The sequence below is a fragment of the Pogoniulus pusillus genome, chromosome 19 (genome assembly GCF_015220805.1).
Source record: "Pogoniulus pusillus isolate bPogPus1 chromosome 19, bPogPus1.pri, whole genome shotgun sequence".
NCBI lineage: Eukaryota > Metazoa > Chordata > Aves > Piciformes > Lybiidae > Pogoniulus > Pogoniulus pusillus.
This window is the reverse complement of record NC_087282.1, coordinates 4,482,289-4,506,907: the sequence shown is the minus strand read 5'-3', so window position 1 is coordinate 4,506,907 and position 24,619 is coordinate 4,482,289. Positions and strand designations below refer to the sequence as shown.

The 24,619-nt window shown below is 51.7% G+C and overlaps 1 protein-coding gene across 5 annotated transcripts in view; it reads left to right on the top strand.

Moving 5' to 3' along the window:
- The window catches only part of EDA (ectodysplasin A), a 119,283-nt gene that overhangs the window by 6,436 nt on the left and 88,228 nt on the right, over positions 1-24,619 (top strand). For 4 of the 5 annotated variants that reach the window (XM_064159014.1, XM_064159013.1, XM_064159012.1 and 1 more), the window contains exon 1: positions 21,621-22,002. The exons of the other annotated variant lie outside the window; for it this stretch is intronic. In XM_064159014.1, coding sequence (XP_064015084.1) covers positions 21,712-22,002 — 291 coding nt within the window. In that variant the 5' untranslated portion in view covers positions 21,621-21,711. Of the gene's footprint in view, positions 1-21,620; positions 22,003-24,619 lie in introns of those variants that run through there. 5 annotated transcript variants of the gene reach the window in all.

Sequence of the window (24,619 nt, the reverse complement as noted above, 5' to 3'; positions counted from 1 at the left end):
GGCTGCAGATCCATCGCTTTGGTTGGAAACAAGGGCAGGAGTTTGACACTGATCCTTTTTCAGCCCAAGGAAGTCAACAGCTTTGGCTTTGTTGTAAACTGAGACTCTCCTCCCCCCCCCACCCCCCCAAAAAAAAAACCCAAAACATTAATAAAAATTACATTTGGCTTATGAAATGTGGGGGTGGTTTTACCATTTTTAAACCTGTTTGGAAGCTGTACATGCTGGAATTGCAAAACCAAACAAAGAAAAGAAAGAGGTTTCGAGCCAGACAGGGATTTATTTTATTTCTTTGTAATTGTTATTACTACTTTTTCTTTTTGGCAGTTTGAGACCTGTCAGAACAGCACTATGTAGTGATAAGTATGGGCAGGTTTCTTTTTTCCCCCCCACATTGAGAAATGGATCAAGCACAGCCTTTCCCCAGAAAACCTTGCCTTTTTAGAAGAGAAAGTGAGCGAGAAAGAGAGAAAGGAAGAGAAAAAGGAAGAGTAAAAGGAAGGAAGGAAGGAAGGAAGGAAGGAAGGAAGGAAGGAAGGAAGGAAGGAAGGAAGGAAGGAAGAAGTGAAAGAAAGAAAAAGAAAAGAGAAAGAAAAAGAAAGAAAGAAAGAAAGAAAGAAAGAAAGAAAGAAAGAAAGAAAGAAAGAAAGAAAAGAGAGAAAAGGAAAGAGAAAGAAAGAATGAAAGAAAAGAAAGAGAAAAAAAGAAAGAAAAGAAAGAAAAAGATAAAAGAGATAAAGAAAGAGAAAAAGAAAGAGAAAGAATGAAAGAAAGAGAAAAAGAAAGGAAAAAGAAAAGAGAAAAATAATGAGAAAAAGAGAAAGAAAAGAAAGAGAGAAAGAAAAATAGAAAAAGAGAGAAAAGAAAGAAAGAAAAAGAAAGAGAAAGAGAGAAAGAGGAAGGAAGGAAGGAAGGAAGGAAGGAAGGAAGGAAGGAAGGAAGGAAGGAAGGAAGGAAGGAAGGAAGGAAGGAAGGAAGGAAGGAAGGAAGGAAGGAAGGAAGGAAGGAAGGAAGGAAGGAAGGGGGAAAAACCCAACCCAAGCCCCAAATCTCACTTTTGCTGCTCTCACAGTTGGAACTGAGGGCAGTGGATTGAGAGAGAATAGCAATTTGTAAGGAATTCCACACAGCTCGACTTAAAATAGCATCCAGCCAGTTTCTTGGGGGTTGAAGGCAAACTGGAGAGCTGCCTTTCCTGCCAGGATGGTTTCAGCCAAGGGCACTTCACCTTGGGAGCCCCCGTGGGCACATTCCCCTTGGGAATTTGCTGGGAGGAAGCATCTCTTCTTCCCTAGGACCTCAGCTGCTGATGGGTGTCCTTCTAGCCAAGCTTGCTTTTCTTCTCCAAAATGAATCCAGCTTCTGGCCTCTGATACATTCAGAGATCACAGTTAGGAGATGCCTTCAAGACCAGAGCTACCTCCAGATGTTCCTGGGGGTTCGGATTGGGAAGGGATTCAATGCCCTGCTCCAGGAGGGATCTCACAGAGTGGAAAAAACAAATGCTGTGGCTTCAGGGGAACTGTTTGAAGGGAGATGAGTGAAGAGAGCCCCAAAGAACACATCCATGGTCTAGTTGACTGGATAGAGCTGGGTGCTAGGCTGGACTGGATGAGCTTGGAGGTCTCTTCCAACCTGCTGGATTCTATGTTGCTATGATTCTATGAACCATCCCCTCCTGCCCATCTCCATCCAGAGCACGGGAGATGCTGGTGCTGGCAGCTGAGGTCTCTCTGCCCCGCGGCTGCCAGCGAGGCTGGGCTGGGAAGATCCCAGCACACCAGAGGGCATTGAGGGAACCTCGGCAGGGACCCCGTCACTGGGGTGGCTTTTGCCTCTGCGTGTGCGACCAGGCTGCTTGTGACCGAACCCTTCTCAAGTGCTTGTGAAACGTGGATGGTTACAGAGCTCAGACCTACAAAACAGCAAACAAACCAAGGTCCTTTTACAGTCTGTGGTGGCGAGGTGATAACAAACAAAAAGCATACTGCTGAAGTCAAAATATTCTTTCTAATCCCCCTCCCCTGCCCGGGTTTTTTTTTTTCTTTCTTTCTTTCCAGCTTTCTTCCTCTGCCTCCTGGACCCTTCCTCTCTGTTCCCACTCCCCCCCCCCCCCCCCCCCCTTCTGTTTCTCTTTCTCCCCTCTGTCATAAGAAAAGTGACTGTGTCCTCGAGGGGACAGTTTTCTTATGCCATTTTATACACTGTGCTTCATGTTTAGAACTTTTTTGCACTAGTTCCTATTACATTTATTTTCCAAAACGGTTTGACAGAAAACGAGACAAAAAAAAAATCAAAAAAAAAAAAAAAAGGGGCAAAAAAATATATATTAAAAAAAAGAATCATTAAAAAAAAAAAAACAGCCCCCAAAAAACACCCCCCCAAAAAAAAAAAGGACAAAAAAACCCATCCCACCCCCTCAAAAAAAAAACAAACAACCAAACCCACAACCAACTCCCTCCCCCCCCCACCCCCTACCCTCACCCCATGCTATAATTCAGTTGTATTAAAGATATTATCCTACTACTCTCTGTGTTCAATAGTCTCTGTACCTGTAATGCTTTCAGTTCTGTTGTATTTTGGGGGCAGAGGCTTTGCTCCGCTCCTTGTTTAACCCAGTAAAGAAATAAAATGTTAAGAATTGATGATAATTTTCCTCCTGCCTTTCTCTGCGCTTTCAATGGGGGTTGGGCTGAGCTGTAGCCTCCCATCCCCCCCCCCCCCTCCAACCCAGCCGCTTGGGAACCTGCCCCTGCGCTGGGTTTGTTGGTTGGGGTTGTTTTGGTTTGGTTTGGTTTAATGGGTGGCTTTGCAAGCTCCCAACCTCAGATGGAGGACAGAAGAGGCAGAGCAGAGGGACAATAACCCTGCCTCGCTGAAGCTGATTTCGTAACCTTTCTTTATATCCTTTTGTTTCCTCGCTCTTCGCATTCCTTGCCATGGGGCTCACCTCAGAACAATAGGGGCAAAGACTGTCACCAAGAGATTCATCAGAGAATAATGACTCAACCAGGGTATCCAAATTTTGCCCGGCTGAAGTCCACACCCAACCATGTAATCTGGAATTAATTCCTCTGGACAACAGATCTCGGCATGGGACGGAGCGAGGACGCTGGGCTCCAAATTGAACGCTGCCGTGCCGGGCTGCCAAGGGCTCAAGTGATGCTTTGGTCCTTCCTACCCCCTGGCTGCATTCTCTCCCCTTTGGACAGAGGAGGAGGAAACAAGGAGCGAAGTTGGATGGATGGAAATGAGTCTATTTTGAAGGAGGATCGCTGCGGAAAAGGAGTATGAGGGGGGGGAGGGTTGGGAGGCATCGGTGCTGCTGTGGAGCCCACCAGGAGAAGAAGGAGGAGTGGTGGCTGCGGGATGGGAGGTGTAGGTGGGGTCTGGTGTGTAACAAGGGGCTGGGGTGTGAATAGTTCATAGAATGACTCAGGTTGGAAGGGATTGCACAGATCACAGGCTCACAGGGTGTCAGGGGTTGGAAGGGACACAAAGAGATCATCCAGTCCAACCCCCCTGCCAGAGCTCAGGTCACACAGCAACACATCCAGACAGGCTTTGGAAGGCTCCAGAGGAGGAGACTCCACAACCTCTCTGGGCAGCCTGTGCCAGTGCTCTGGGACCCTTACAGTCAAGAAGTTCCCTCTTGTGTTGAGCTGGACCCTCCCAGGCTGCAGCTTCTATCCATTGCTCCTTGTCCTATCCCAGGGAGCAGTGAGCAGAGCCTGTCCCCCCCTCCTCACCCCCATCCCTCAGATGTTTATAAACATTTATCCAATCCCCTCTCAGTCTTCTCTTCTCCAGACTAAGCAGCCCCAGGTCCTTCAGCCTCTCCTCACCAGGCAGTGCTCCAGTGCCCTCACCATCCTCACAACCCTCCACTGGACCCTCTCTAGCAGATTCCTGTCCCTCTTAAACTGGGGAGCCCAAAACTGAAGGCAGTGCTCAAGATTAGGTCTCACCAGGGCAGAGTAGTGGGGGAGGAGAACTTCCTTGATCTGCTGGACACACTCTTCTTAATGCACCCCAGGATCCCATTGGTCCTCTTTGCCACCAGGGTACGTTGCTGTGCCATGGATGTTCTCCACCAGCGCTCCCTGGTCTTTCTCCACAGGGCTGCTCTCCAGCAGATCACCTCCCAGCCTGTACTGGTGCAGTTTATTATTCCTCCCCAGATGCAGGACTCTGCAGATCATGTTCTCCAGCCCCCTGCCACAGGCAGGGACACCTCTCAACTAGACTTGGCTGCTCAAGGCCTCATCCAACCTGGCCTTGAACACCCCCAGGGAGAAGATATCCACAGCCTCCCTAGGCAGCCTATTCCAGGCTATCACTACCCTCATAGTGGAGAACTTCTTCCTAAGATCAGTCTAAACCTACTCTCCCTCAGCTTCAAACCATCCCCCCCCCCCCGCCCCCGTCTGTAGGCACTGATGAGAAGTCCCTCTGCAGCCTTCCTGGAGGATCCCTTCAGCTACTGGAAGGCAGCTCTAAGGTCCCTCTGGAGGCTTCTCCATGCTGACCAACCCCAGCTCCCTCAGCCAACCCATAGCTGGAAGTGAAGGGATCACTTTCAGGCCTCTGGTGAGGTTCTTGTGTAGCTCTGCCCAAAACCAATTCATCTACAAGAGACAAGTTTCCTCTGTGGCTCACAGAGAAAATAACCAAGCATATAAATACATCCCCCAGAGGTTCTCTGAGAGAGGAGCTGGCTCAGGAGCAGGAGGCTGAGCTAGAAGGGTTGTGTTTAGAACAGAGCTGAGGCTGCTGTGCCTGGCCAGTGAGCACAGAGCCCTGCTGCATTATCCTCTTTCCCTTCACCTGCACAGACACTTTTGGCTCCTCTTTGCCCCATCCACATTCAGCTGCAGGATCCAAAGTATCTGTGCAGGACTGTCTTGCCCCAGCAGCAGCTTGCAGCCCATTTCACAGGTGGACACACACACACATCCCTTCCCCAGCCTGCTTTTCCTTTGCTCAGGGTATCACTGGCTGGGTGGAAGATGGCATCACACCTGCTTGCATTGGCACAACTCCCTGCTTGCCTCACCAAAATCCACGGGCAGCAGGTTTGGGATACTGGGACAAGCAGGTGGGGAGGGCTCAGGGCGCTGCTACTCCACTTCAGCAACCAGAGCTTGACCTTGCAGTCCATTTTTAACTGAGCCTGCACAGCTCACTTGCTTCTAAGTCATCTCCAACCTCTCCCAAGGTCTCCAGCAGCAATGACTGCGTGAATGAATTCGCACCACGTTTCTCAGGGCACCTTCCTGGCTGTGGGAGGGAAGGGAGGAGACAGTGTGGATGCCATCCAGGAGCATGGCAAATTAAGGACAGGGGGAGGCTCCCTTGTTCTGAAATCCATTGGTCCTGGTTTGTTCCAGCCTCTTGATTTTCAGAGAGTCCCATCTTCGGGTGCCAGCAAGTGTAAAAATAAGGCTGCCCTCGCAGGCTGCTTTCAAGATGGGTTCCAGGATGAAGCATGAATGTGAACTTCAGTGTAGAAGCACAACAGACAGCAAACAGAACCGGGGAGGTGTCTTATTATCGGCACAGAGGGGCTCATGCTTATCTCCACAGACAAACAGGAGAGCCCTCAGGTGTTTCAGATTATCACCCACCCTGCTGAAACCACTTGAATCCCACTCAGCCATGCCCTAACACCTGCAGGTTTTAACTTTCAGTATGGGTTTCTCGTGGGTGTGTCCTGAACCGCCCCAATTTGAGCAGCTCAGGGCCTCAGCTGGGCTCCAAAAGCTACATAAAAGAGCCTTCTGAAGGGACTGAGCTGTTCCACAGGCACCAGCCTGCTCAGCAAACATGCTTGGGAATACTCTTTCCTTTGAGGTCTCTGCTGGCAGGACAGTTCCCAGCCAGCTCCATGCCATCATTCCTTCTATCAGCCTCTGCTGCAGCAATGAGAAAGCTCCTGGTTGGTGTCTCTGCTGTGCTCCACATTGGGTAGGTGATGTCTCTCTGCCATGCTCCACGTTGGGTAGGTGATGTCTCTCTGCCATGCTCCACATTGGGTAGGTGATGTCTCTCTGCCATGCTCCACGTTGGGTAGGTGATGTCTCTCTGCCGTGCTCCACGTTGGGTAGGTGATGTCTCTCTGCCATGCTCCACGTTGGGTAGGTGATGTCTCTCTGCCGTGCTCCACGTTGGGTAGGTGATGTCTCTCTGCCATGCTCCACGTTGGGTAGGTGATGTCTCTCTGCCATGCTCCACGTTGGGTAGGTGATGTCTCTTTGCCATGAAGCCTTTCAGATGGATCTGCTGGTGGAGATTGAGAGATCAGGTCCCTGTCCTGAGAGAGCATAACTGAAGGGTGGGAGATGTAGCTTAAGCTGCTTGCTGAGCCTGTAGGGAACAACACTGCGATGTGGCTCTGCTGGGCTCAGGGTGTGGGGTGTGCTGCTGTGGCAGGTGGTTTGGAAGCCCTACAAGGTGTGTAGCTGTGTTCTGGGACCCAGCTGCTGCCCTGGTGTCTGCCACCCCGGGGCAGTGACCATTGAAGGACCATGTGGTGTGCTTGAGAGGTGTTTTGTTCTTGGTGGCTCCTTTGGCTGTCCCTTATCCATGCTCTCCAGGACACTTGTGGTTTAAGAGACCTCAAGCATCTCTCCTCTTGGTTCCTTTCCAAGAAGAGAGATGCCATGAGCATGCTCTGCCTCCTAGCCTCCAGATTTATGCTGCTGGAGAAGGAGATACACAACTGCCCAGGGAGTGGCAATGTTTCTTCTGAGCTTGTGATGAGCATGCAGCAAGGCACAGGCAGTGTCCCAGTGACCAGATGGTGCCCAAACTCAAAATCCACCCAGGAATGTGCCTGTTCCTAGGGGTTTGGAATAGATGTGAGTTAAGTGGATATAAATTTTCATGCCTATAGGCCTATGGGCATCAAAGCTGGAAGGCAGCATGGAACAAGAAAGAAGTTATTCACTTGTAAATTTGCCTTTTGGGTCCATAAAAGCTGAAATGGGCAGCATGGAAATATTCCTGCTGGAAAAAAGCATGGGAAAGGCTGCAACACAAAGCTCAGCAGATCCATATCCAACCCCAGGCTTGCAAATCCTGTGAGCTGCAGGATGGATCTCTCCAGGCTCTGGAATCGTGGGTGGGATCTGGATTTATGGTGTCATGTCTCCTGGATGTGAGCTAGGAGGGGTCATTGTTGCTGTGTTTCTGTGGTTTGATAGGTGGCACAAAAGGTTCTGCAGCACAGGGGAAAGTGACCTGGGGGTCCTGGTGGACAGGAGGGTGACCATGAGCCAGCAATGTGCCCTTGTGGCCAAGAAGGCCAATGGCATCCTGCGGTAGATCAGAAGGGGTGGAATGAGTAGGCTGAGAGAGGTTCTCCTGCCCCTCTACTCTGGTGAGGTTGCATCTGGAATGCTGCGTCCAGTTCTGGGCCACTCAGGTCAAGAAGGACCTCAGGGAACTGCTTGGAAGAGTCTAGCACAGAGCTACAAAGATGCTGAAGGCAGTGGAACACCTCTCTGTGAGGACAGGCTGAGGGAGCTGGGGCTTGGAGTGAAGCCTGAGGGGTGACCTCATTCCTGTTGATAAAGATGTGCAGGGCAGTGTCAGGAGGTCAGGGCCAGGCACTGCTCAGGGATGTCCAATGATAGGACAAGGGACAGTTGGTGCAAGCTGGAGCAGAGGAGGTGCCATAGGAATAGAAAGGAAAACTTTTTCTCTGTGAGGGTGGCCCTGGAGCAGGCTGCCCATAGAGGTTGTGGAGTCTCCTTCTCTGAAGACATTCCAAACACACCTGGCTGTGTTCCTGTGTGCTCCTGCTCTGGCAAGGAGGGGTTGGACTGGATGATCTTTTGAGGTCCCTTCCAACCCCTTGCATTCTGAGGCTCTCATGTGCATCTAGAAGTTGCACTAACTGTGTTCCTTCCATGTCTGAACAACTTCAGAGTCCTGAAGCTTCTCCATCTTCCCTGGGCATGGGAGGGCTCAGGGTTCCTCACAATCATGTATCTGGCTACAGTTGAGCTAAAAATGTACTTGAGAGCCCCTTCCACACCAACACGGGGCCATAGGACACTCAGAATGCTGGGGAGTGTTTGTGGTTCACTGCTCCTCCTATTCTTCACTGTGAAGATGGAGCTCCAGGCTCTGCTTCCCACCTACCAGGAAGCTTAAGGGTGTCTTGAGGCATTTCAAAGCCTGGATGTGGTGGACATACTCCAATCAGAGCACTTGGGTGTTGGTGAGGAGTTCTTAGTGTATTTTTTATGTGGCCAAGGTGTTTTTGGTGGGTCCATGGATTGTGTCTGTGAGACTGGAAAGTTAGCATGATGCCACCTCAGAAGACTGATGAAAACCTTGTAGTTAGGAGTTGAAGAAATTATTAATGATGGTAATTTCCACTTATTTTTTGCCTGGAGGACTCCTTTGTTCTCATTTTGTTTGGGATTGGCATCAAGTAAGGGCTTACAATCTCTTTTTCATTAGCAAGCCCCTTGCCACAGCAGAGCAGGAGCTGCCTGGGCAGGCTGTAGAAGGTGGGTTTGTGTTAGATGCTCTCAGACAGATGAGGTTTACTGAGTGACCTCTTTCTTCCTTTGCTTCTTTGGGTCATGGCCTTAATGCTGCTGCATGATGATCTGTGTTGCCTGCTTGATTAATTGACCTTAGAGCATAGAACAATTTTGGTTCTTTGCTTTGGTGCCTGAGGAAGATCAAGGCCATCCTGGTGCCTTTACTCCCCTGAGAAAATCAGTATCTTCATTAATATCTTCATTAATTCAGCTTTAATTGCATTGAAGTGAAGCCCCAGGATGGGAAAGGGCTGGGAAAGGATGGTTTGGGTTTTATTCTGCCTTCACCCAAATGCTGTAGAAGTTTCCTTGCTTGCTTTCATCTCTCTTCATTGAGTCCATCATCAGTAAGTTTGCAAACAACACCAAGATGGGAGCGAGTGTGGATCTGTTAGAAGGCAGGAGGGCTTTGCAGGGGGGCCTGGACAGAAGGGCACAATCCAATGCCAGGAGTTTTAACAAGGCCAAGGGCAGGGTTCTGCACTTTGGCCACAACAACCCCAAGCAGCACTACAGACTGGGGACAGAGTGGCTGAGAGCAGCCAGGCAGAGAGGGACCTGGGGGTGCTGGTAGGTAGTAGTTGAAGATGAGCCAGCAGTGCCCAGGTGGGCAGCAGAGCCAATGGCATCCTGGGCTGGCTCAGGAGCAGTGTGGCCAGCAGGACAAGGGAGGTTCTTCTGCCCCTGTGCTCAGCACTGCTCAGGCCACATCTTGAGTGCTGTGTCCAGTTCTGGGCTCCTCAATTGCAGAGAGATGTTGAGGTGCTGGAAGGTGTCCAGAGAAGGGCAGCAAGGCTGGGGAGGGGCCTGGAGCACAGCCCTGTGAGGAGAGGCTGAGGGAGCTGGGGGTGTGCAGCCTGCAGCAGAGGAGGCTCAGGGCAGAGCTCATTGCTGTCTGCAGCTGCCTGCAGGGAGGCTGTAGCCAGGTGGGGTTGGGCTCTGCTGCCAGGCAAGCAGCAACAGAACAAGGGGACACAGTCTCAAGCTGTGCCAGGGGAGGTCTAGGCTGGATGTTAGGAGGAAGTTGTTGTCAGAGAGAGTGATTGGCATTGGAATGGGCTGCCTGGGCAGGTGGTGGAGTCCCCATCCCTGGAGGTGTTTAAGAGGAGGCTGGATGAGGCACTCGTTGCCATAGGTTAGTTAATTAGAAGGGTTAGTTGCTAGGTTGGACTGGATGATCTTAGAGGTATTTTCCAACCTGGTTCATTCTGTGTTAGTGCTGCATATTCTGAGGAAAAGGTCAGGCACAGGAGGTGTTGCTGATGCCATGAGGAACTTGGATGTTCATCCTCTGCTGTGAGCTTGCTCTGAGCCTGCAGTTTACTCAAAACCCTGCTAATGAAAGCACAGCAGGTGAAAATGCAGCTCTCAGCATTCTGGAAAAAAAATAGATAAAATTAAATTCCAAAGCCTGAGAGTGAAGTGCTGGAAGTGAGATGACCTCTGCTGTGTTTCTCAAGCCTACAGAAGGGCAGCTCCTAAGCTGCTGAGGTGTGGTGGTCAGCAGGAATGTGCAGGTCCCACTCTGGGCATTTCCCTTTAAATGGTGGCAGAGGCTAAATGAGGTCAGGCTGGCTCTTGGATGCTGAGGCTGGGAAGGAAGGACTGGATGCAGTCCTTCTCCTGCTGTCCTCATGAGCAAACAGGTCTGGAAGGTGGGCATGTTAGGAGATGGTTCCAGCTCCAAGCTCCTCCAGTCCAACCTAGCACCCAGCCCTGCCCAACCAACCAGACCATGGCACTAAGTGCCCCAGCCAGGCTTGGCTTCCACACCTCCAGGAATGGTGACTCCACCACCTCCCTGGGCAGCCCATTCCAATGCCAGTCACTCTCTCTGCCAACAACTTCCTCCTCACACCAAGCCTAGACCTGCCCTGGCACAACTTGAGACTGTGTCCCCTTGTTCTGTTGTTGCTTGCCTGGCAGCAGAGCCCAACCCCACCTGGCTACAGCCTCCCTGCAGGCAGCAATGAGGTCTGCCCTGAGGGTGCTGGAGCCCTGGATCAGGCTGCCCAGAGAGGTTCTGGAATCTCCTTCTCTAGAGAGATTCCAAACCCACCTGGACATTGTGATTGCAGGCAAGCTGCTTGGGTGCCCCTGCTTCAGCTAAGGGGTGTGTGTGTGGGGGGGTTTGGACTGGATAATCTCCAGAGCCTCCTTCCAGCCCCCACTGTGCTGGAACTCTGAGTTCTCAGGGTAATAACAAAAAGAGATTGAAAGAGTAAAGCCATGAAATTTTTGGAAGGAGCCATTAATTTGTGATTTACAGGAACATACTTTGGGATGTGAGGGCCAGTTCCTCTGGATCGATTGGATGCAGACATCTGCTTTATGTCAAGGAGATCTGAAGAGGCCAAGGCTTGACAGTCCTTTGTTGAAGCCTTCACTATCTCCTTTGTATATCTAAATTGCATTTATTGATATACAGCATTGACATTTCTGTAATACTTCTAAATCTCATAACCTTCTGTTTCAAATTCACAGGCTCCTACCACTTAAGCTATTATTATTTTTACCAGTCCCAGGGGTGTGCTTGGGTCTCTTTGGTACAAATTAGAAAGGCTTTCATGAACAAAAAAAACTTCATTTATATAAAGAGGTTCTCTTTGGCTTCTTTAAGTTCACCATCCCCAATGAACACAGACAGGGACAATTTCTAGCATAGGCTCAGCCAGAACAGGTCTCTACAGCATCTGGTGTCTTGCACCAGTGTTTGACACAATGAGGCTCAAGGAGTCTGAAGTGGTGTGAGAAGGTTTCCACAAGAGGAAAAATAAAAGCCAAATGTTGACAAGCTTGGGCATGTGCTCAGCACTGCTCAGGCTACACCTTGAGTGCTGTGTCCAGTTCTGGGCTCCTCAGTTCAGGAGAGATGCTGAGGTGCTGGAAGGTGTTTGGAGAAGGGCAGCAAGGCTGGGGAGGGGCCTGGAGCAGAGCCCTGTGAGGAGAGGCTGAGGGAGCTGGGGGTGTGCAGCCTGCAGCAGAGGAGGCTCAGGGCAGAGCTCATTGCTGCCTGAAGGGAGGCTGCAGCCAGGTGGGGTTGGGCTCTTCTGCCAGGCAAGCAGCAACAGAAGAAGGGGACACAGTGTGAAGTTGTGCCAGGGGAGGTCTAGGCTGGATGCTGTTAGGAAGCTGTTGGCAGAGAGAGTGATTGGCATTGGAATGGGCTGCCCAGGGAGGTGGTGGAGTGGCTGTGCCTGGAGGTGTTGACACAAAGCCTGGCTGGGGCACTTAGTGCCATGGTCTGGTTGATTGGCCAGGGCTGGGTGCTAGGTTGGACTGGGTGAGCTTGGAGGTCTCTTCCAACCTGCTTGATTCTATGATTCAATGTCACCTGTCAGACTGTTCTTCTCCAGGCTCAACAGCTCCAGAGCTCTCAACCTTTCTTCCTCACAGAGAGGCTCCAGGCCTCTTAGCACCTTTGTAGCCTCTCTCCAGTGCTTTCCTCCCTCTCCTGAGCAGGGGAGCTCAGGACTGAATATCCCAGTCCAGATGAAACCTTTTGATCTTGGTGTGTTCAGCCTAGAAGCCTGCATTGCCCAGGGATGCTGTGCAGCCCTGCCTGCCCGAGCTGCAATGGAAGAGATGCTGGCAAATGTCTCTTGTCAGAGCTGTATCTGCTTGCTGCTTTTGTGACTAGCAGTTGAATTTTTGCTGTTCCATACCATACCTAATTGCTCCTGCCCCTCTGTGGAACCTCTGACCCAGGTGCATATTTTATTGTGCCTTGCTCTGACCTGGGGTCCACAGAGGAAATTGCTGGTTTAAGGCTTGTGTTTCTGTAGGGCATTATGTCTGAGCCTTGGCATCTTTCTCCTCACCTAAATCTGCAGCTGCTGGGATGCAGCTAAGACCCAACACTTGGTTTTCCTTTCCCCCTGGTTATTGCTGTGGTGGAATATTAACAGTCTTGAGGCTACAAACTGCCTGGCAGCTAAGCCCCTTACAGGGTGGTCCTGCAGCTGGATCAGGACCTTGGGAGTGCAGTTTGCAATAGCTGCAGAAAAAGACTCTTTCATCTGTCCTCCTTATGACCACTTCTGCTTGCTTAGGAGCTCCTTGCATTTATCTTTTTCAAAGTCAGGGCTTTAGATCTTCACCCTGGACTCCCCCTACCTCCCTGAGCTGCTTAGAAGTTCAAAACTGAGTCTGGTTCCTGGCTTCCAGCAGCTACTGAGCTCTCTTCCAGCAGGGAGGCATCTTTGCAGGGTCAGCTTTGGAGGGTAGGGAGAAACATTTGACATAAAGGGTGAATGATGAAGGGGTTTGACCCTGCCATCTGGGGCTTGGAACTAGATGATCTTTGAGGTCCCTTCCAACCTAAACCATTCTGTGATCTCCTACCCTGCAGCTTTATTTGCTGGGGCAGGCAGCAGTCACAGTGACAGGCTGCCATGAGATGTTCAAAGCAGAGAATGAGTAGAAACCACTTGATAGCCCAAGGAGCTAAGGAGCTGCTGCAATTGAAGCCTGAATTTCACTCATCCACACCAGACAGCGTTTACAGACAGCTTCACTTGAGGCTCCATTTTACACCATTAAACATGGAGGGGGGGGAGGATAAGCACTACTTACCAGCATGATGCATCCACAGATGGGTGTGGCTTTGAGATACACTACTAATAATCAGCAAGCAATAACAGTAATAATAAAGAGCAATGTGTGCTGGGGTCCTTTGTACAGGGTGAGGGAAGGGGAGCAGAGGAGGCTGTGGTCTCTTGCTGTGCTTTCTTTTCACATGTTCTTCTCCCTGTGCTACTGACTTCTAAGAACTGGCAGCACATTGACATCTCCTCCTGTAGAGCCCAGCCTCAGCTTGGCTTTTTGTTTTAGAGGGAGATGGAGGCCTCACTGCTCAGCCAGCATTGCTATGTCACCTCATTATGGAGCATACAAGGGAGGAGGCTTGGCCAAGGGAGGCTGAGTGGAGCCTCAAGACAGCATCTTCTCGAGCGGGTAACTAGGATGTTGCTCTTGGTTCTGTTGTATGTTTATTTATATGTTATTTGGTGATAATGAGAAACAAATGTTAGGAATCCATTCAGTTCTTAAACTTTTATAGGCTTATTGTCTTTATTTTTTCAACTGTGCAACTGTCTCTCAGCCTCCCCCTCTCCCTCCAGACACATGGAAGTGCAGTCGGTGACCAGCGTCAGCTGGGCTCTTACTCATCCTGGCTGGAACAATGATATTCCAAACCATGTTATAAAACCTCCCTGGCACCCACTGCCTCATCACCCCTGACCCACCAGCTCCCTGCATCCCTGACCAGTCAGCTCCTCTGTTGGAGCAGAGCCAGAGGGGGCCACGGCAATGATCCGAGGGTTGGAAGCCCTCTGCTGCGAGGACAGGCTGAGAGAGTTGGGGTTGTTCAGCCTGGAGGAGAGAAGGCTCCAGGGAGACCCTCTTGGGGCCTTTGAGTGCCCCATGTTTCAATGGGGACAGACTTTTTAGCAAGGTCTGTTGTGACAGGATGAGGAGAGATGTGTTTTGGAAACATTTAGACTAGATAAAATAGGTTTTGGTGGGGTTTGGAGTTTTTTTTGAGGGTGGTGAGACCCTGGCCCAGGTTGTCCAGAGAGGTGGTAGATGCCACATGCCTGGAATCATTCCTTTAATATTGTCTGGGGCTTCAGTTGAAGATGTCCCTGCTGACTGCAGAAGGGTTCAGACTAGCTGAGTTTTAAAGGTCCCTCCCAACCTAAATCAAGGCAAGGTTGGATGTGGCACTTGGTGCCATGGTCTAGCCTTGGGCACTGTGGTAAAGGGTTGGACTTGATGATCTGTGAGGTCTCTTCCAACCTTGGTGATACTGTGATACTGCAGAAGGGTTCAGACTAGCTGAGTTTTAAGGGTCCCTCCCAACCTAAAGCATTCTGTGAGCTACCTAAAGCAGCCTGCTTCAATTGGTGTCCCTGCTGACTGCAGGAGGGTTCAGACTAGCTGAGTTTTAAGGGTCCCTCCCAACCTAAATCATCCTGTGAGCTACCTAAAGCAGCCTGCTCTAGTTGGTGTCCCTGCTGGCTGCAGGAGGGTTCAGACTAGATGAGTTTTAAGGGTCCCTCCCAACCTAGAGCAGCCTGTGAGCTACCTAGAGCAGCCTGTGAGCTACCTAGAGCAGCCTGTGAGCTACCTAGAGCAGCCTGTGAGCTACCTAGAGCAGCCTGTGAGCTACCTAGAGCAGCCTGTGAGCTACCTAGAGCAGCCTGTGAGCTACCTAGAGCAGCCTGTGAGCTACCTAGAGCAGCCTGTGAGCTACCTAGAGCAGCCTGCTCCAGCTGATGTCCCTGCTGACTGCAGGGGGGTTCAGACTAGATGAGTTTTAAAGGTCCCTCCCAACCTAAAGCATCCTGTGAGCTACCTAGAGCAGCCTGCTCCAGCTGATGTCCCTGCTGGCTGCAGGAGGGTTCAGACTAGCTGAGTTTTAAAGGTCCCTGCCAACCTAAAGCATTCTATGAACTACCTTCACTGCACAGGCTGAGCTCACAGGCAGCAAGAAGACAATCCAAAGTAAACCAGGCTGTGCTGTGTGAAACTCCTCGCTGAGGAGCAACAATGGGAATTGCAGTGGTGCATGGAGGCTTTATAAACCTTGGGAGCCTTGTTCTAGAGGCTCATAAAGTTCCTTCAGGCCATGCTGTGACTTCAGGTTTCAGGAGACTTTACTGTTGCTAACATCACTGAGAGATGCTTTCCTCAGAGTCATGAATTCCAGAGCTGTTAGGTCACAGATGTTAAAATCAACTCTGTTGCTGCTGCAAATGTTACAGCTGCTGCCAAAAAGCAAAGGGGCTAAAAGCTTTACAACATCCTTCTGAGAGGTTCCCTGCTCTGTTAAAGATGCAGCTGGCACTTAGATCTGTGGTGTGCTGAGAGAGTTTTGCCTGTGCCAGAAGAGAGAGAGAGAGGTGTGTTCTGAACTGCCCAAGCAGCTATAGCAGATCCTCCTCCCACCTATGGGTAAATCCCCTTTGGAATGGAATCTTTCCATCCAAATGTGTTGCTGGCAAAAAAAAATCCAGGGAGTTTAGGAATCAAGAGTGGGGGGGGGGGGGGGGGGGGGGGGGGGGGGGAAGTCTCCTGGCATTGGAGATGTGGCCTCTGTGTTCTCCTCCTCCTCTTCGGCCTCTGCCCACCCTCCAGAGGACTCAGAGGGAACAATGCCTTTATTTTTGGAATGTTTCCTTTTTTCCTAGATTTCTTTCCATTGTTCATAGGGAAAGGGGAAGAAAAGTATTAAATAGCAGGGGCAGCTGGACCCAATAAAGTTCAGCAGATAGAAAGAGGCAGGATTTTTTTTTGGGGGGGGGGATAGACCTCACCCTTGTGAAAGAGGCAATATTATTCCTTGATTAAGAAGAATTGTTCTTTATTTCCCTATTGTGGACCCTGCCTTTGATCAACTCCTCCAGAACATTCCAAATCTCTGTCGCTTCTCAGAGGCTTTTGTGTCCTCTGGATCCTGGGTCTCCTCAGGGCGTTGAAGCTGGGCTACAGGAGATAATGGAAACCTCTGAGGCTCTTCTCTCTCACTTCTGAGAGGCTTTTGTGTCCTCTGGATCCTGCATCTCCTGGAGTGGGTCTCCTTGGAGCGTTAAAGCTGAGCTGCAGGAGATAACTGAAAAGAATTCTTCATATCCATACAATGAAGTTTATCAGGCATGGCTTAATAAAAGGGGAGGAAGCTTGGGAAAGGAAGGGCACTGGTTGCACTCAGCAGAGGAAAAGGATAAATGGTTCAAAAAGGAAACATCTGTGGCAGGGGAAGGCTTCTGACCCAAGCCTGAAGCTAGCAGCAGTGCATAGAGCAAGAGAAATTAAAGCAGAATGCTGGATAAACAGTGCAAGGCCTCAGCTTGTTGAGTTTGGCCAGCAGCACATGGTCAATGTGTGAGGAGATCTGGGCTGACAGCCCATAATTGTATATTAGCTATATAATTGGATGGTGTTTCTTCTGAATTGGTGGGGTGTGGTGTGATGATCTGCTCTAGGAACCTCAAATTGAATATCCCTGGGGAGATCTGAGCAGCAAGGGTGAGCTCCCTTCTTAGGAACACTCCAAAACTGATTCTGTGCAGTTTGGACTGAAGACCCTAAAGACCTGCAGAGTACAAAGTGAGCTTCCAGGGACTTCTGGGACTTACTGTCCTCAAAAATTCATCTTGGAAGTAACACAGATCGCTCTTAAAACCAGAACTAAGCTACTGCAAGTCTCAGTCGGTCCTTCTGAGTTTGTTTTAAAGCAACTTGAATCTCCATCTCTGGAACACATTCCCAACCCTGGGCATTCAAATAATCACAAATCATCCTAAAATAATTGGAGGGCTTTGTGCAGAGGCTTCATTTGGGTCTATTTGCATTTTGCTGGGGAGTTGTTGGGGTTGGCAGTGGTGAAGGCTTTCAGGTTTTTTTCCCTCTCTCACAAGTATTAGGGAAACATTTCTCCCTTAACTGAAAACAGAGACTCTTCTATCATCTCATAACAGACTCCCATATCATTTCATGAGTATTACACTGAACTTAAAGGGGAAAACATCCAACACCTCCTGTTGCAGGAAAGGAAGGCTAGGAAAGACATTCCTGGAGGGCCTTTGAAGCTGTGTAGATGTGTTGCTGAGGGATGTGGTTTAATGGTGACCTGGCAGTGCTGGTTGATGGCTTAAAGGTCTCTTCCAGCCAAAATGATTCTGTGACTACACCTGGTCCATCTTCCATGCCAAGGTTAGGATGAACAGCCCCTGTCGTATTCTCTGGAGTGTGAGCTGTAAAATACTGAGTGAAGAAGCCCCCCACAAACCTCCAGACAGCCTTTTGCAGGGCTTGGAAGGCTTCCTCTTGGAAAGGACAGCCTCGTGCAAAACTCACCCTGCCCAAGGGATGACAGAGCATGGGGTCAGAGACCTGCAGGAGACCACCCAACACTCCAAGCCCTGCTCTGACAGCCAGGCAGCAGAAAGTGCCTCCAGGTGGGCTCCCATAACATGTCCTTGGGCATAACAGGGCACACAAGAACCTCCTGCAATGCAGGGCCAAGAGCCACAGCTCTGGTGTCCCAGGGAGCTTCACCAGCATCGGTCAGCAGTGCCAAGGGATGTGCTGTGTGATAATCCATGGTGGGAGTACCCTTGCCAATGATCTGATGGTAATTGGGATGTTCCTTCTCAGTGCTTGCTTCTGCAGCAATGGTCAGGGAATCACAAAATGCTTGAGGTTGGAAGGGACCATTAAAGCTTGTCTAGTCCATCCTCCCTGCAGTCAGCAGGGACATCCACAACTAGAGCTCCAAACAGCCTTCCAGGGATGAGGCACCTACCACCTCCCTGGGTAACCTGGGACAGTGCCTCACCACACTCAGAATGAAGAATGTCTTCCTTCTCTCCAGTCTGAATCTCCCTTTTCTTAATGTAAACCAATCACCCTTCTCTCACAGCAGGTCCTGCTAAAAAACTCCATCACCTTCGTCCTTGCAGGCCCCTTTAAGTACTGAAAGGCCACAAGAAGCTCTCCCTGGAACCTTCTCTTCTTTAGGCTGAACTCCAGGTCTCTCAGCCTGTCCCCTTAGCAGAAGTGTTCCAGCTGTTGGATCACTTCTGTGTGCCTAACGATCTGCTCTGCACCATCTGATGCTGTAAGCCCAGCTGGAAGCGCTCCTCAGCAGTGCCACCTAGCCACTCTGGTTTCAGCTGCTCCTCCTGCCTGATGCTATGTCCTTTGCATTCCTGTTTCTTCCTTTTGTTTGGGTTTTTTCCCCCTTCTTTCAAATCACATCCTGTTCTCTTTAGGCCACCTCTCCAATTTAAGGTAGTTTCTAAGGCTCTTCTCTAGCTCTGAACTGCTTCTGATAGCTGAAGAGATGCTATTGGAAAGCTTGCAGAGGGACTTGTCATAAGGGTGTGTAGTGACAGGACAAGGGGGAATGGTTGGAAGCTGAGGGAGAGTAGGTTTAGAGTGGATCTTAGGAAGAAGTTCTTCAGCATTGAGAGTGGTGAGACACTGGAATAGGCTCAGAGTGGGTGTGGATGCTTCCTCCCTGGAGTTGTTTATGTTCATCTAATTGAGATGCACCCCTGCCCATGGTGGGGAGATTGGAGTAGGTGATCTGAGGACAGAGTGGCTGCAGAGCAGCCAGGCAGAGAGGGACCTGAGGGTACTGGTAGGTAGTAGTTGAAGATGAGCCAGCAGTGTGCCCAGGTGGGCAGCAGAGCCAATGGCATCCTGGGCTGGCTCAGGAGCAGTGTGGGCAGCAGGACAAGGGAGATTCTTCTGCCCCTGTGCTCAGCACTGCTCAGGCCACACCTTGAGTGCTGTGTCCAGTTCTGGGCTCCTCAGTTGCAGAGAGATGTTGAGGTGCTGGAAGGTGTCCAGAGAAGGGCAGCAAGGCTGGGGAGGGGCCTGGAGCACAGCCCTGTGAGGAGAGGCTGAGGGAGCTGGGGGTGTGCAGCCTGCAGCAGAGGAGGCTCAGGGCAGAGCTCATTGCTGCCTGCAGCTCCCTGCAGGGAGGCTGTAGCCAGGTGGGGTTGGGCTCTTCTGTCAGGCAAACAGCAACAGAACAAGGGGACACAGTCTCAAGCTGTGCCAGGGGAGGTCTAGGCTGGGTGTTAGGAGGAAGCTGTTGGCAGAGAGAGTGATTGGCATTGGAATGGGCTGCCCAGGGAGGTGGTGGAGTCTCTGTGCCTGGAGGTGTTGAAGCCAAGCCTGGCTGGGGCACTTAGTGCCATGGTCTGGTTGCTTGGCCAGGGCTGGGTGCTAGGTTGGAGTGGATGATCTTGGAGGTCAATTCCAGCCTGGCTGATTCTATGATCTGTGAAATCCTTTAGAGCCTAAGCCACTGTACAATTTCATTAGCCCTCTGTGCTCATGCATGGGCTCCTGCCTTCCTCCTGCTTCTGCCCTTGCAGCCATTCTGTGACTCGCAGAACTCCTGCTGTCTCCCTCTGCACCTCACCTCCCCTTCCCCAGTCTCACCTGTGCCTGCCATTGGCAGCTGCCTGGCTGAAGCCTGTCAGATGTTTGTCAGGGCAGTTTCTCACTAAGCCAGTCCCAGCCCTTCTGCTTGCGCTTGTCCCTCCTTGCCAAGAAGAGCCACCTGGTTTTCCTCTGCTTGTTCTGCTGACACCCTCACTGCTGTGTCCTTATCTCCCACGCCTCTGTCTGTCCATCCCCACGCTCCCCTGTGGCTGCAGCCTGGCTGCTCCCAGCTGTGTCCTCACACTGTTTCCTTGCACTCAGTAGTAGGGAATTGGGCTAATTTATACTTTCTGTGCATGTTCCTTGTTGTACTGGAGGTGACCAAGCTGATCTCATGCTATTCTTCCTCTCTTGCCTCGGCACAGGGATAGTCTGCAGATGTTTCCATGAGGAACTGGCTACTCCCTGGATGTCTTCTCCCACTCTTGTTTACTGAGGGATACAGATCCAGACTTATTCGAGTCTGTTTTCTGGAAGTTCATCATCTTCCCTCTGTGAACTCTTGCTGCTTATGGGTGGAAGCTAAGGCAGAGGAGGTTTCATTTAAATATGTGGAGGAATTTTTTCACTTTGAGGTTGACAGTACCCTGGAACAGGCTGTTCAGGGTGGCTGTGGAGTCTCTCTCTCTAGAGATATTCAAAACCCACATAGATGTGTTCCTGTGTGATTTGATCAAGGTGATCCTGCTCTGGCAGGGGGTTGGACTGGATGAGCTTTTGAGGTCACTTCCACTCCCTGACATTGTGTGATTCTTTCTGGATAACTTGTGCTAAGTCTGCTTTCCACCTTTGATTTACTCCCAGCAGTCAGAATGAACATTTGAAAACATGGAGAAGGTGTTAACAGCTGCTCCCAAACCCTCCAGAACTGCTAGGCACTCAGTGCTGTGTTCACCTTCCAAGTGGTACCTACAAAATTAAGGTCCACCTGCTGAGCTCTGAGATAGGTCACCCTTCCTGGAGGTGTTCAAGAAAAGACTGGATGAGGCACTTAGTGCCATGGTCTAGTTGACTGGACAGGGCTGGGTTATAGGTTGGACTGGTTGATCTTGGAGGTCTCTTCCAACCTGGGTGAGTCTATGATTTAGCAGAGTCAGCAAGACCAAGAGCTGTATGCTGCGCTTAGGTCGCACTAACCCCACTAATGCTCCAGGCTTGGGACAGAGCAGCTAGAAACTGCCTGGCAGAAAATGACCTGGGTGAGTTGGGTGACAGTCAGCTGAGCCGATGTGTGTCCAGGCCAAGAGGGTCCTTGCATGTGCCAACAGTAGTGTGGCCAGCAGGACAAGGGCAGTGATTGCCTCCCTGTACTTGGGGATGGTGAGGCCACACCTTAAATGCTGGCTTCAGTTTTGGACTCCTTGCTACAGGAAAAACGTTGAGGTCCTGGACTGGGTCCGAAGAAGGGTAACAGAACTGGTGAAGGATCTAGAGCACAGTTCTTGTAAGGAGTGGCTGGGGGAACTGTGGTTGTTTAGCTTGGGGAAAAGAAGGGTGAGAGGAGACCTTGACGTTCTCTTTCACTCCCTGAAAGGAGGCTGGAGGCAGGTTGGGGTCAGTTTCTTCTGCCAAGAACAGGAGTAATTGGCCTCAAGTTGCACCAGAGAAAGTTTAGATTGGGCAAGAAGAACAATTTCTTCCCCAGAAGGGTTGTCAAGGCTGGGAACAGGCTGCACAGTAGAGTGGTTTTAAAAAGTGGTGGAAGTCTCCATCCCGGGAGGGGTCTCAAAGCCGTGGGTACGTAGTGCTGAGGGATATGGCTTAGTGGTGACCCGGCAGTGCTGGGTTAAGGATTGGACTCCATGATTGCTTCTGGCCACAGCCACTCTGTCATTGCCTTTGCCAGCTGCTAGCTGAGACCCTTCCCTCATTCCTCCCTGCAGAGAATGCTCCCCACAAGCAGGCTCCTGGCAGCACCCCACTCTCGCTGCCCCGCTCCGCCGGGCGACCTCACCTCAGCTCCGCGGGGGGCGAGCGCTGCCCCCAACTGCCCGCCCCGGGGCGTGGCCACAGCGCTCCGGCCCCGCCCCATCAGGCTTTGGCCCCGCCCAACGCGGGGCGCCGCCCCCTGGCGGGGCGCTGGGGCGGCCCCGGCCGCGCAGCCCCGCGGCGGCTCGGCTCGGCTCGCCCCGGCCGAGCATGGAGCAGTAGCAGCACGGCGCCTCGCCGCTCCGTCCCGCCGGCCATGGGTGCGGAGCGCAGAGCGGAGGCGGCGGCAGCGGCAACGCCCCGCGGTGCTTGCGCCTGCAGCGGCGGCGGTAGCTGGCGGCTTTTCCTCGGCTTCTTCGCGCTGTCGCTGGCGCTGCACGTCCTGACGCTGGGCTGTTACCTGGAGCTGCGCTCTGAACTCCGCCGCGACCGAGGCCCGCAGCCCGCGGCACCCCCGCGGCGAGACGGGACGGCGGCGGCAGCTCCGGGCTCCCCGGTCACCGGCCGCCCGCAGCGGCCCGCCGAGGGCGGAGACCGCCGCCAGCAGGTGGGTCCTGGGCTTGGGTGGGGAGGGGGGGGGAATCGCGGCCGACCGGGACCGCACTTGTCACGGAACCCCACGTCTCTCTCCCTGCGCTGCAGTCCCCTGTCTCCGTTCTTGCGACCGACTTCTAGAATAGCCCAGATTTGTGATTATGTAGGAATAAACGCGAGGAAGAAGCCCCCGAGCGGCGCTGGCGGGGGTTAAATTTGGAGAGAACTCGGTATTTTTGGCCGGGAAGCGTAAGGGGGAGCCGGTGCTGCGGAGGGCTCCGAGGGCCGCCTGCGCTCCACCTGCTGCCTGTCGTGACAGCCCCGCCATGTCGGCCCTGCTGCCGACAGCCCCGCGGGCGGTGAGCGCGGTGCCGGCGGAGGGAGGCGGCCGGAGTCGAGGGTCTGCTCCCCGGGGAGGGGGCCAGGCTGCAGCCGAGGAGCTCTGCGCAGCTCGGTTCTAACTCCCACCTCGGTGAATGCTGGAAGTCCTCAGGTCTGCACACCCATCGCTTGCCTCGGGATTCTCTCCTGGGGAGCTTTGGATTATTTGGCTTTTTTTCTCCCCCTTTGCCCTGGGTTGCAGTAGGCTTTTGAGCTGTGCTCTCCCCCCCCCCCCCCGTCCCCCCGTCCCCCGCCCGGCACCTCCATAGTCTGACCTGTCCGAGACCAGGTTGGTTTCACGCTCCAGTTGTCCTCACTGGTGCGTCCAGCGTCCGGGAGCGATGCTGCCCGGGGGGGAGTTTGCTTGTCCCGAGAGCCTCTGGGAGAGCAGGAGCGTTGCTGGGGCCTCCGCTCCCAAACTTAGCTCATTTTTTCCAGGCACGGAACCTCGCTTGCAAGCAGGACAAGCTGAAAGAAGGAGTTTCCTCCCATTAGAGCCTCATGAGCCCATGGCCCTCTCCCCAAAAGTGCCGGGTGGCTTAGCCAGGGGGGCAGCTGAAACACAAAGCCCTGCCCTCTCAGTCCGTGCTTTGCTGGTTATCAATGCACGGACAAAAATAGCGTTGATAAAGCTGCGAGTTTGGAAACTCTCCCTCCGACTTGGCAGCAGGCAGCCGTTCTGCTCGCTGGCCTCGGCTGCTCCCGGGAAAGCCGGGGTCGCCCCTTCCAGGGGGTATTTCCAACTTCCGATGATAAAATCCAAGCAAGCATCGAACGGGAAAGATCCCGGGATCTCCGCTCATCCCTTTTGTTTTGCACACCCCCCTTACCCCCCCCTCGGTACTTAAGCGGTGTCAACATAAAGTTGGAGCAGCTCGATGCGGCGGTGGAATGCTTAGGTTGTCTTGTAATAGCATGCGGGTGAAGTTCCTTTCGTGTTATCGTGCTGGATCTGTTTAGTCTTTGGAGCTCTTCTTTCCAGCGCCTGTATAATGAAATACCAGGGTAAATAGTTGAGGCGTCCATAAATTACGGCGTTAGATAGTTTGTTTCTGGATGTGGACGAAGATCCAAGCGTCGCTCGCTGCAGCTGACATACTCCAGATAAGGTAACACTAATTACTTCTTTATTTTACATCTGGCCCGTCGGGCATGAGATGAAAAATTCCTTTGGACATATTGAAGCAGTTGGTTGAGAGAAAGTTTCCCTGTGTTACGGGCACGCAAAGCCCTGGGAATTTCATCCCCTCCCCCGCCCTTGCCCTGCAAGCAAGATGCTGCAGCCTTTTGAGTTGTCCCCACTCCAAGCACCTTCTAAGGCTAAGCTGCGCAAGAGCAGAGCAGGTTGGTTTCTGCCTCCTGTTTTCCTCAGTGGTGCGCGGACCCCCTGGGTGGTTGCAGCCCAGCGGCTGGCACTGAAAATGCTCCCGTTTGGAAACCTGTGACAACGTGTGGTTGATGTTTGTGGGAATTGCTGCTCCTGCAGCGCCGACTTTTCTCCTGGAGTCTGTGCACAGCTGTAACCAGCCACCTTCTGTGTCCTGGGGTGCTGCGAGCCTAGCCCTGCTGCAATTAAAGCAGTCAAATGAGGCGTTTGCAAAAAGCTGTCCTTAAAAAGTTATTAGTATTACGAATTTGGGAGCCTGAGGGTGTTCTAAGAAGTTTTCCAGCCCCGGAGCAGCCGAGCTGTGATTCTGCTGAATCCAAAGCCTCTCCCATGCACTTGTATCCAGAGACAGACTATTAATAAATAGTTATTTTGAAGGGTCTGATCGAGGACATCCCTATCCCAAGGAGCTGGGATGTATCTGGGGGACCCAGCATCCTGATAAACACAGTGCCCCGAGCCCTCAAACAGTTGTTTGGTGGTGCAGAGTAGAGGCTGAGTAACTGCTGCCTGCATTGTGATTGTACAAGCTGATAGAAAACAAAAATCTCACTCCTCTTCCTGAGCCCTTTTGCTTTGTTTATTTTTTTTCCTTTTAATTTTTTTTCCCTTTTCTTGACCTGAGGCAGGAGAAAGAGGAGCAGGGGGAAGGATGGGGAGTGATGGTCAGCACTGAGAGTTTGGCAAGCGAATCTTGCCTGGCTGCTGGCCAGAAATGACCTCATGACAGGAGTGAGATTTGGCAGCTCGATAACCCCCACTTCCCTATCTCGCAGGGTAGCTGAATGTGTAACTCATTTGGGATACAAGGGCAATTTTTCATGGCAGAGGTTGAGGCATTGTAGTTTCACATCTTTGTCCC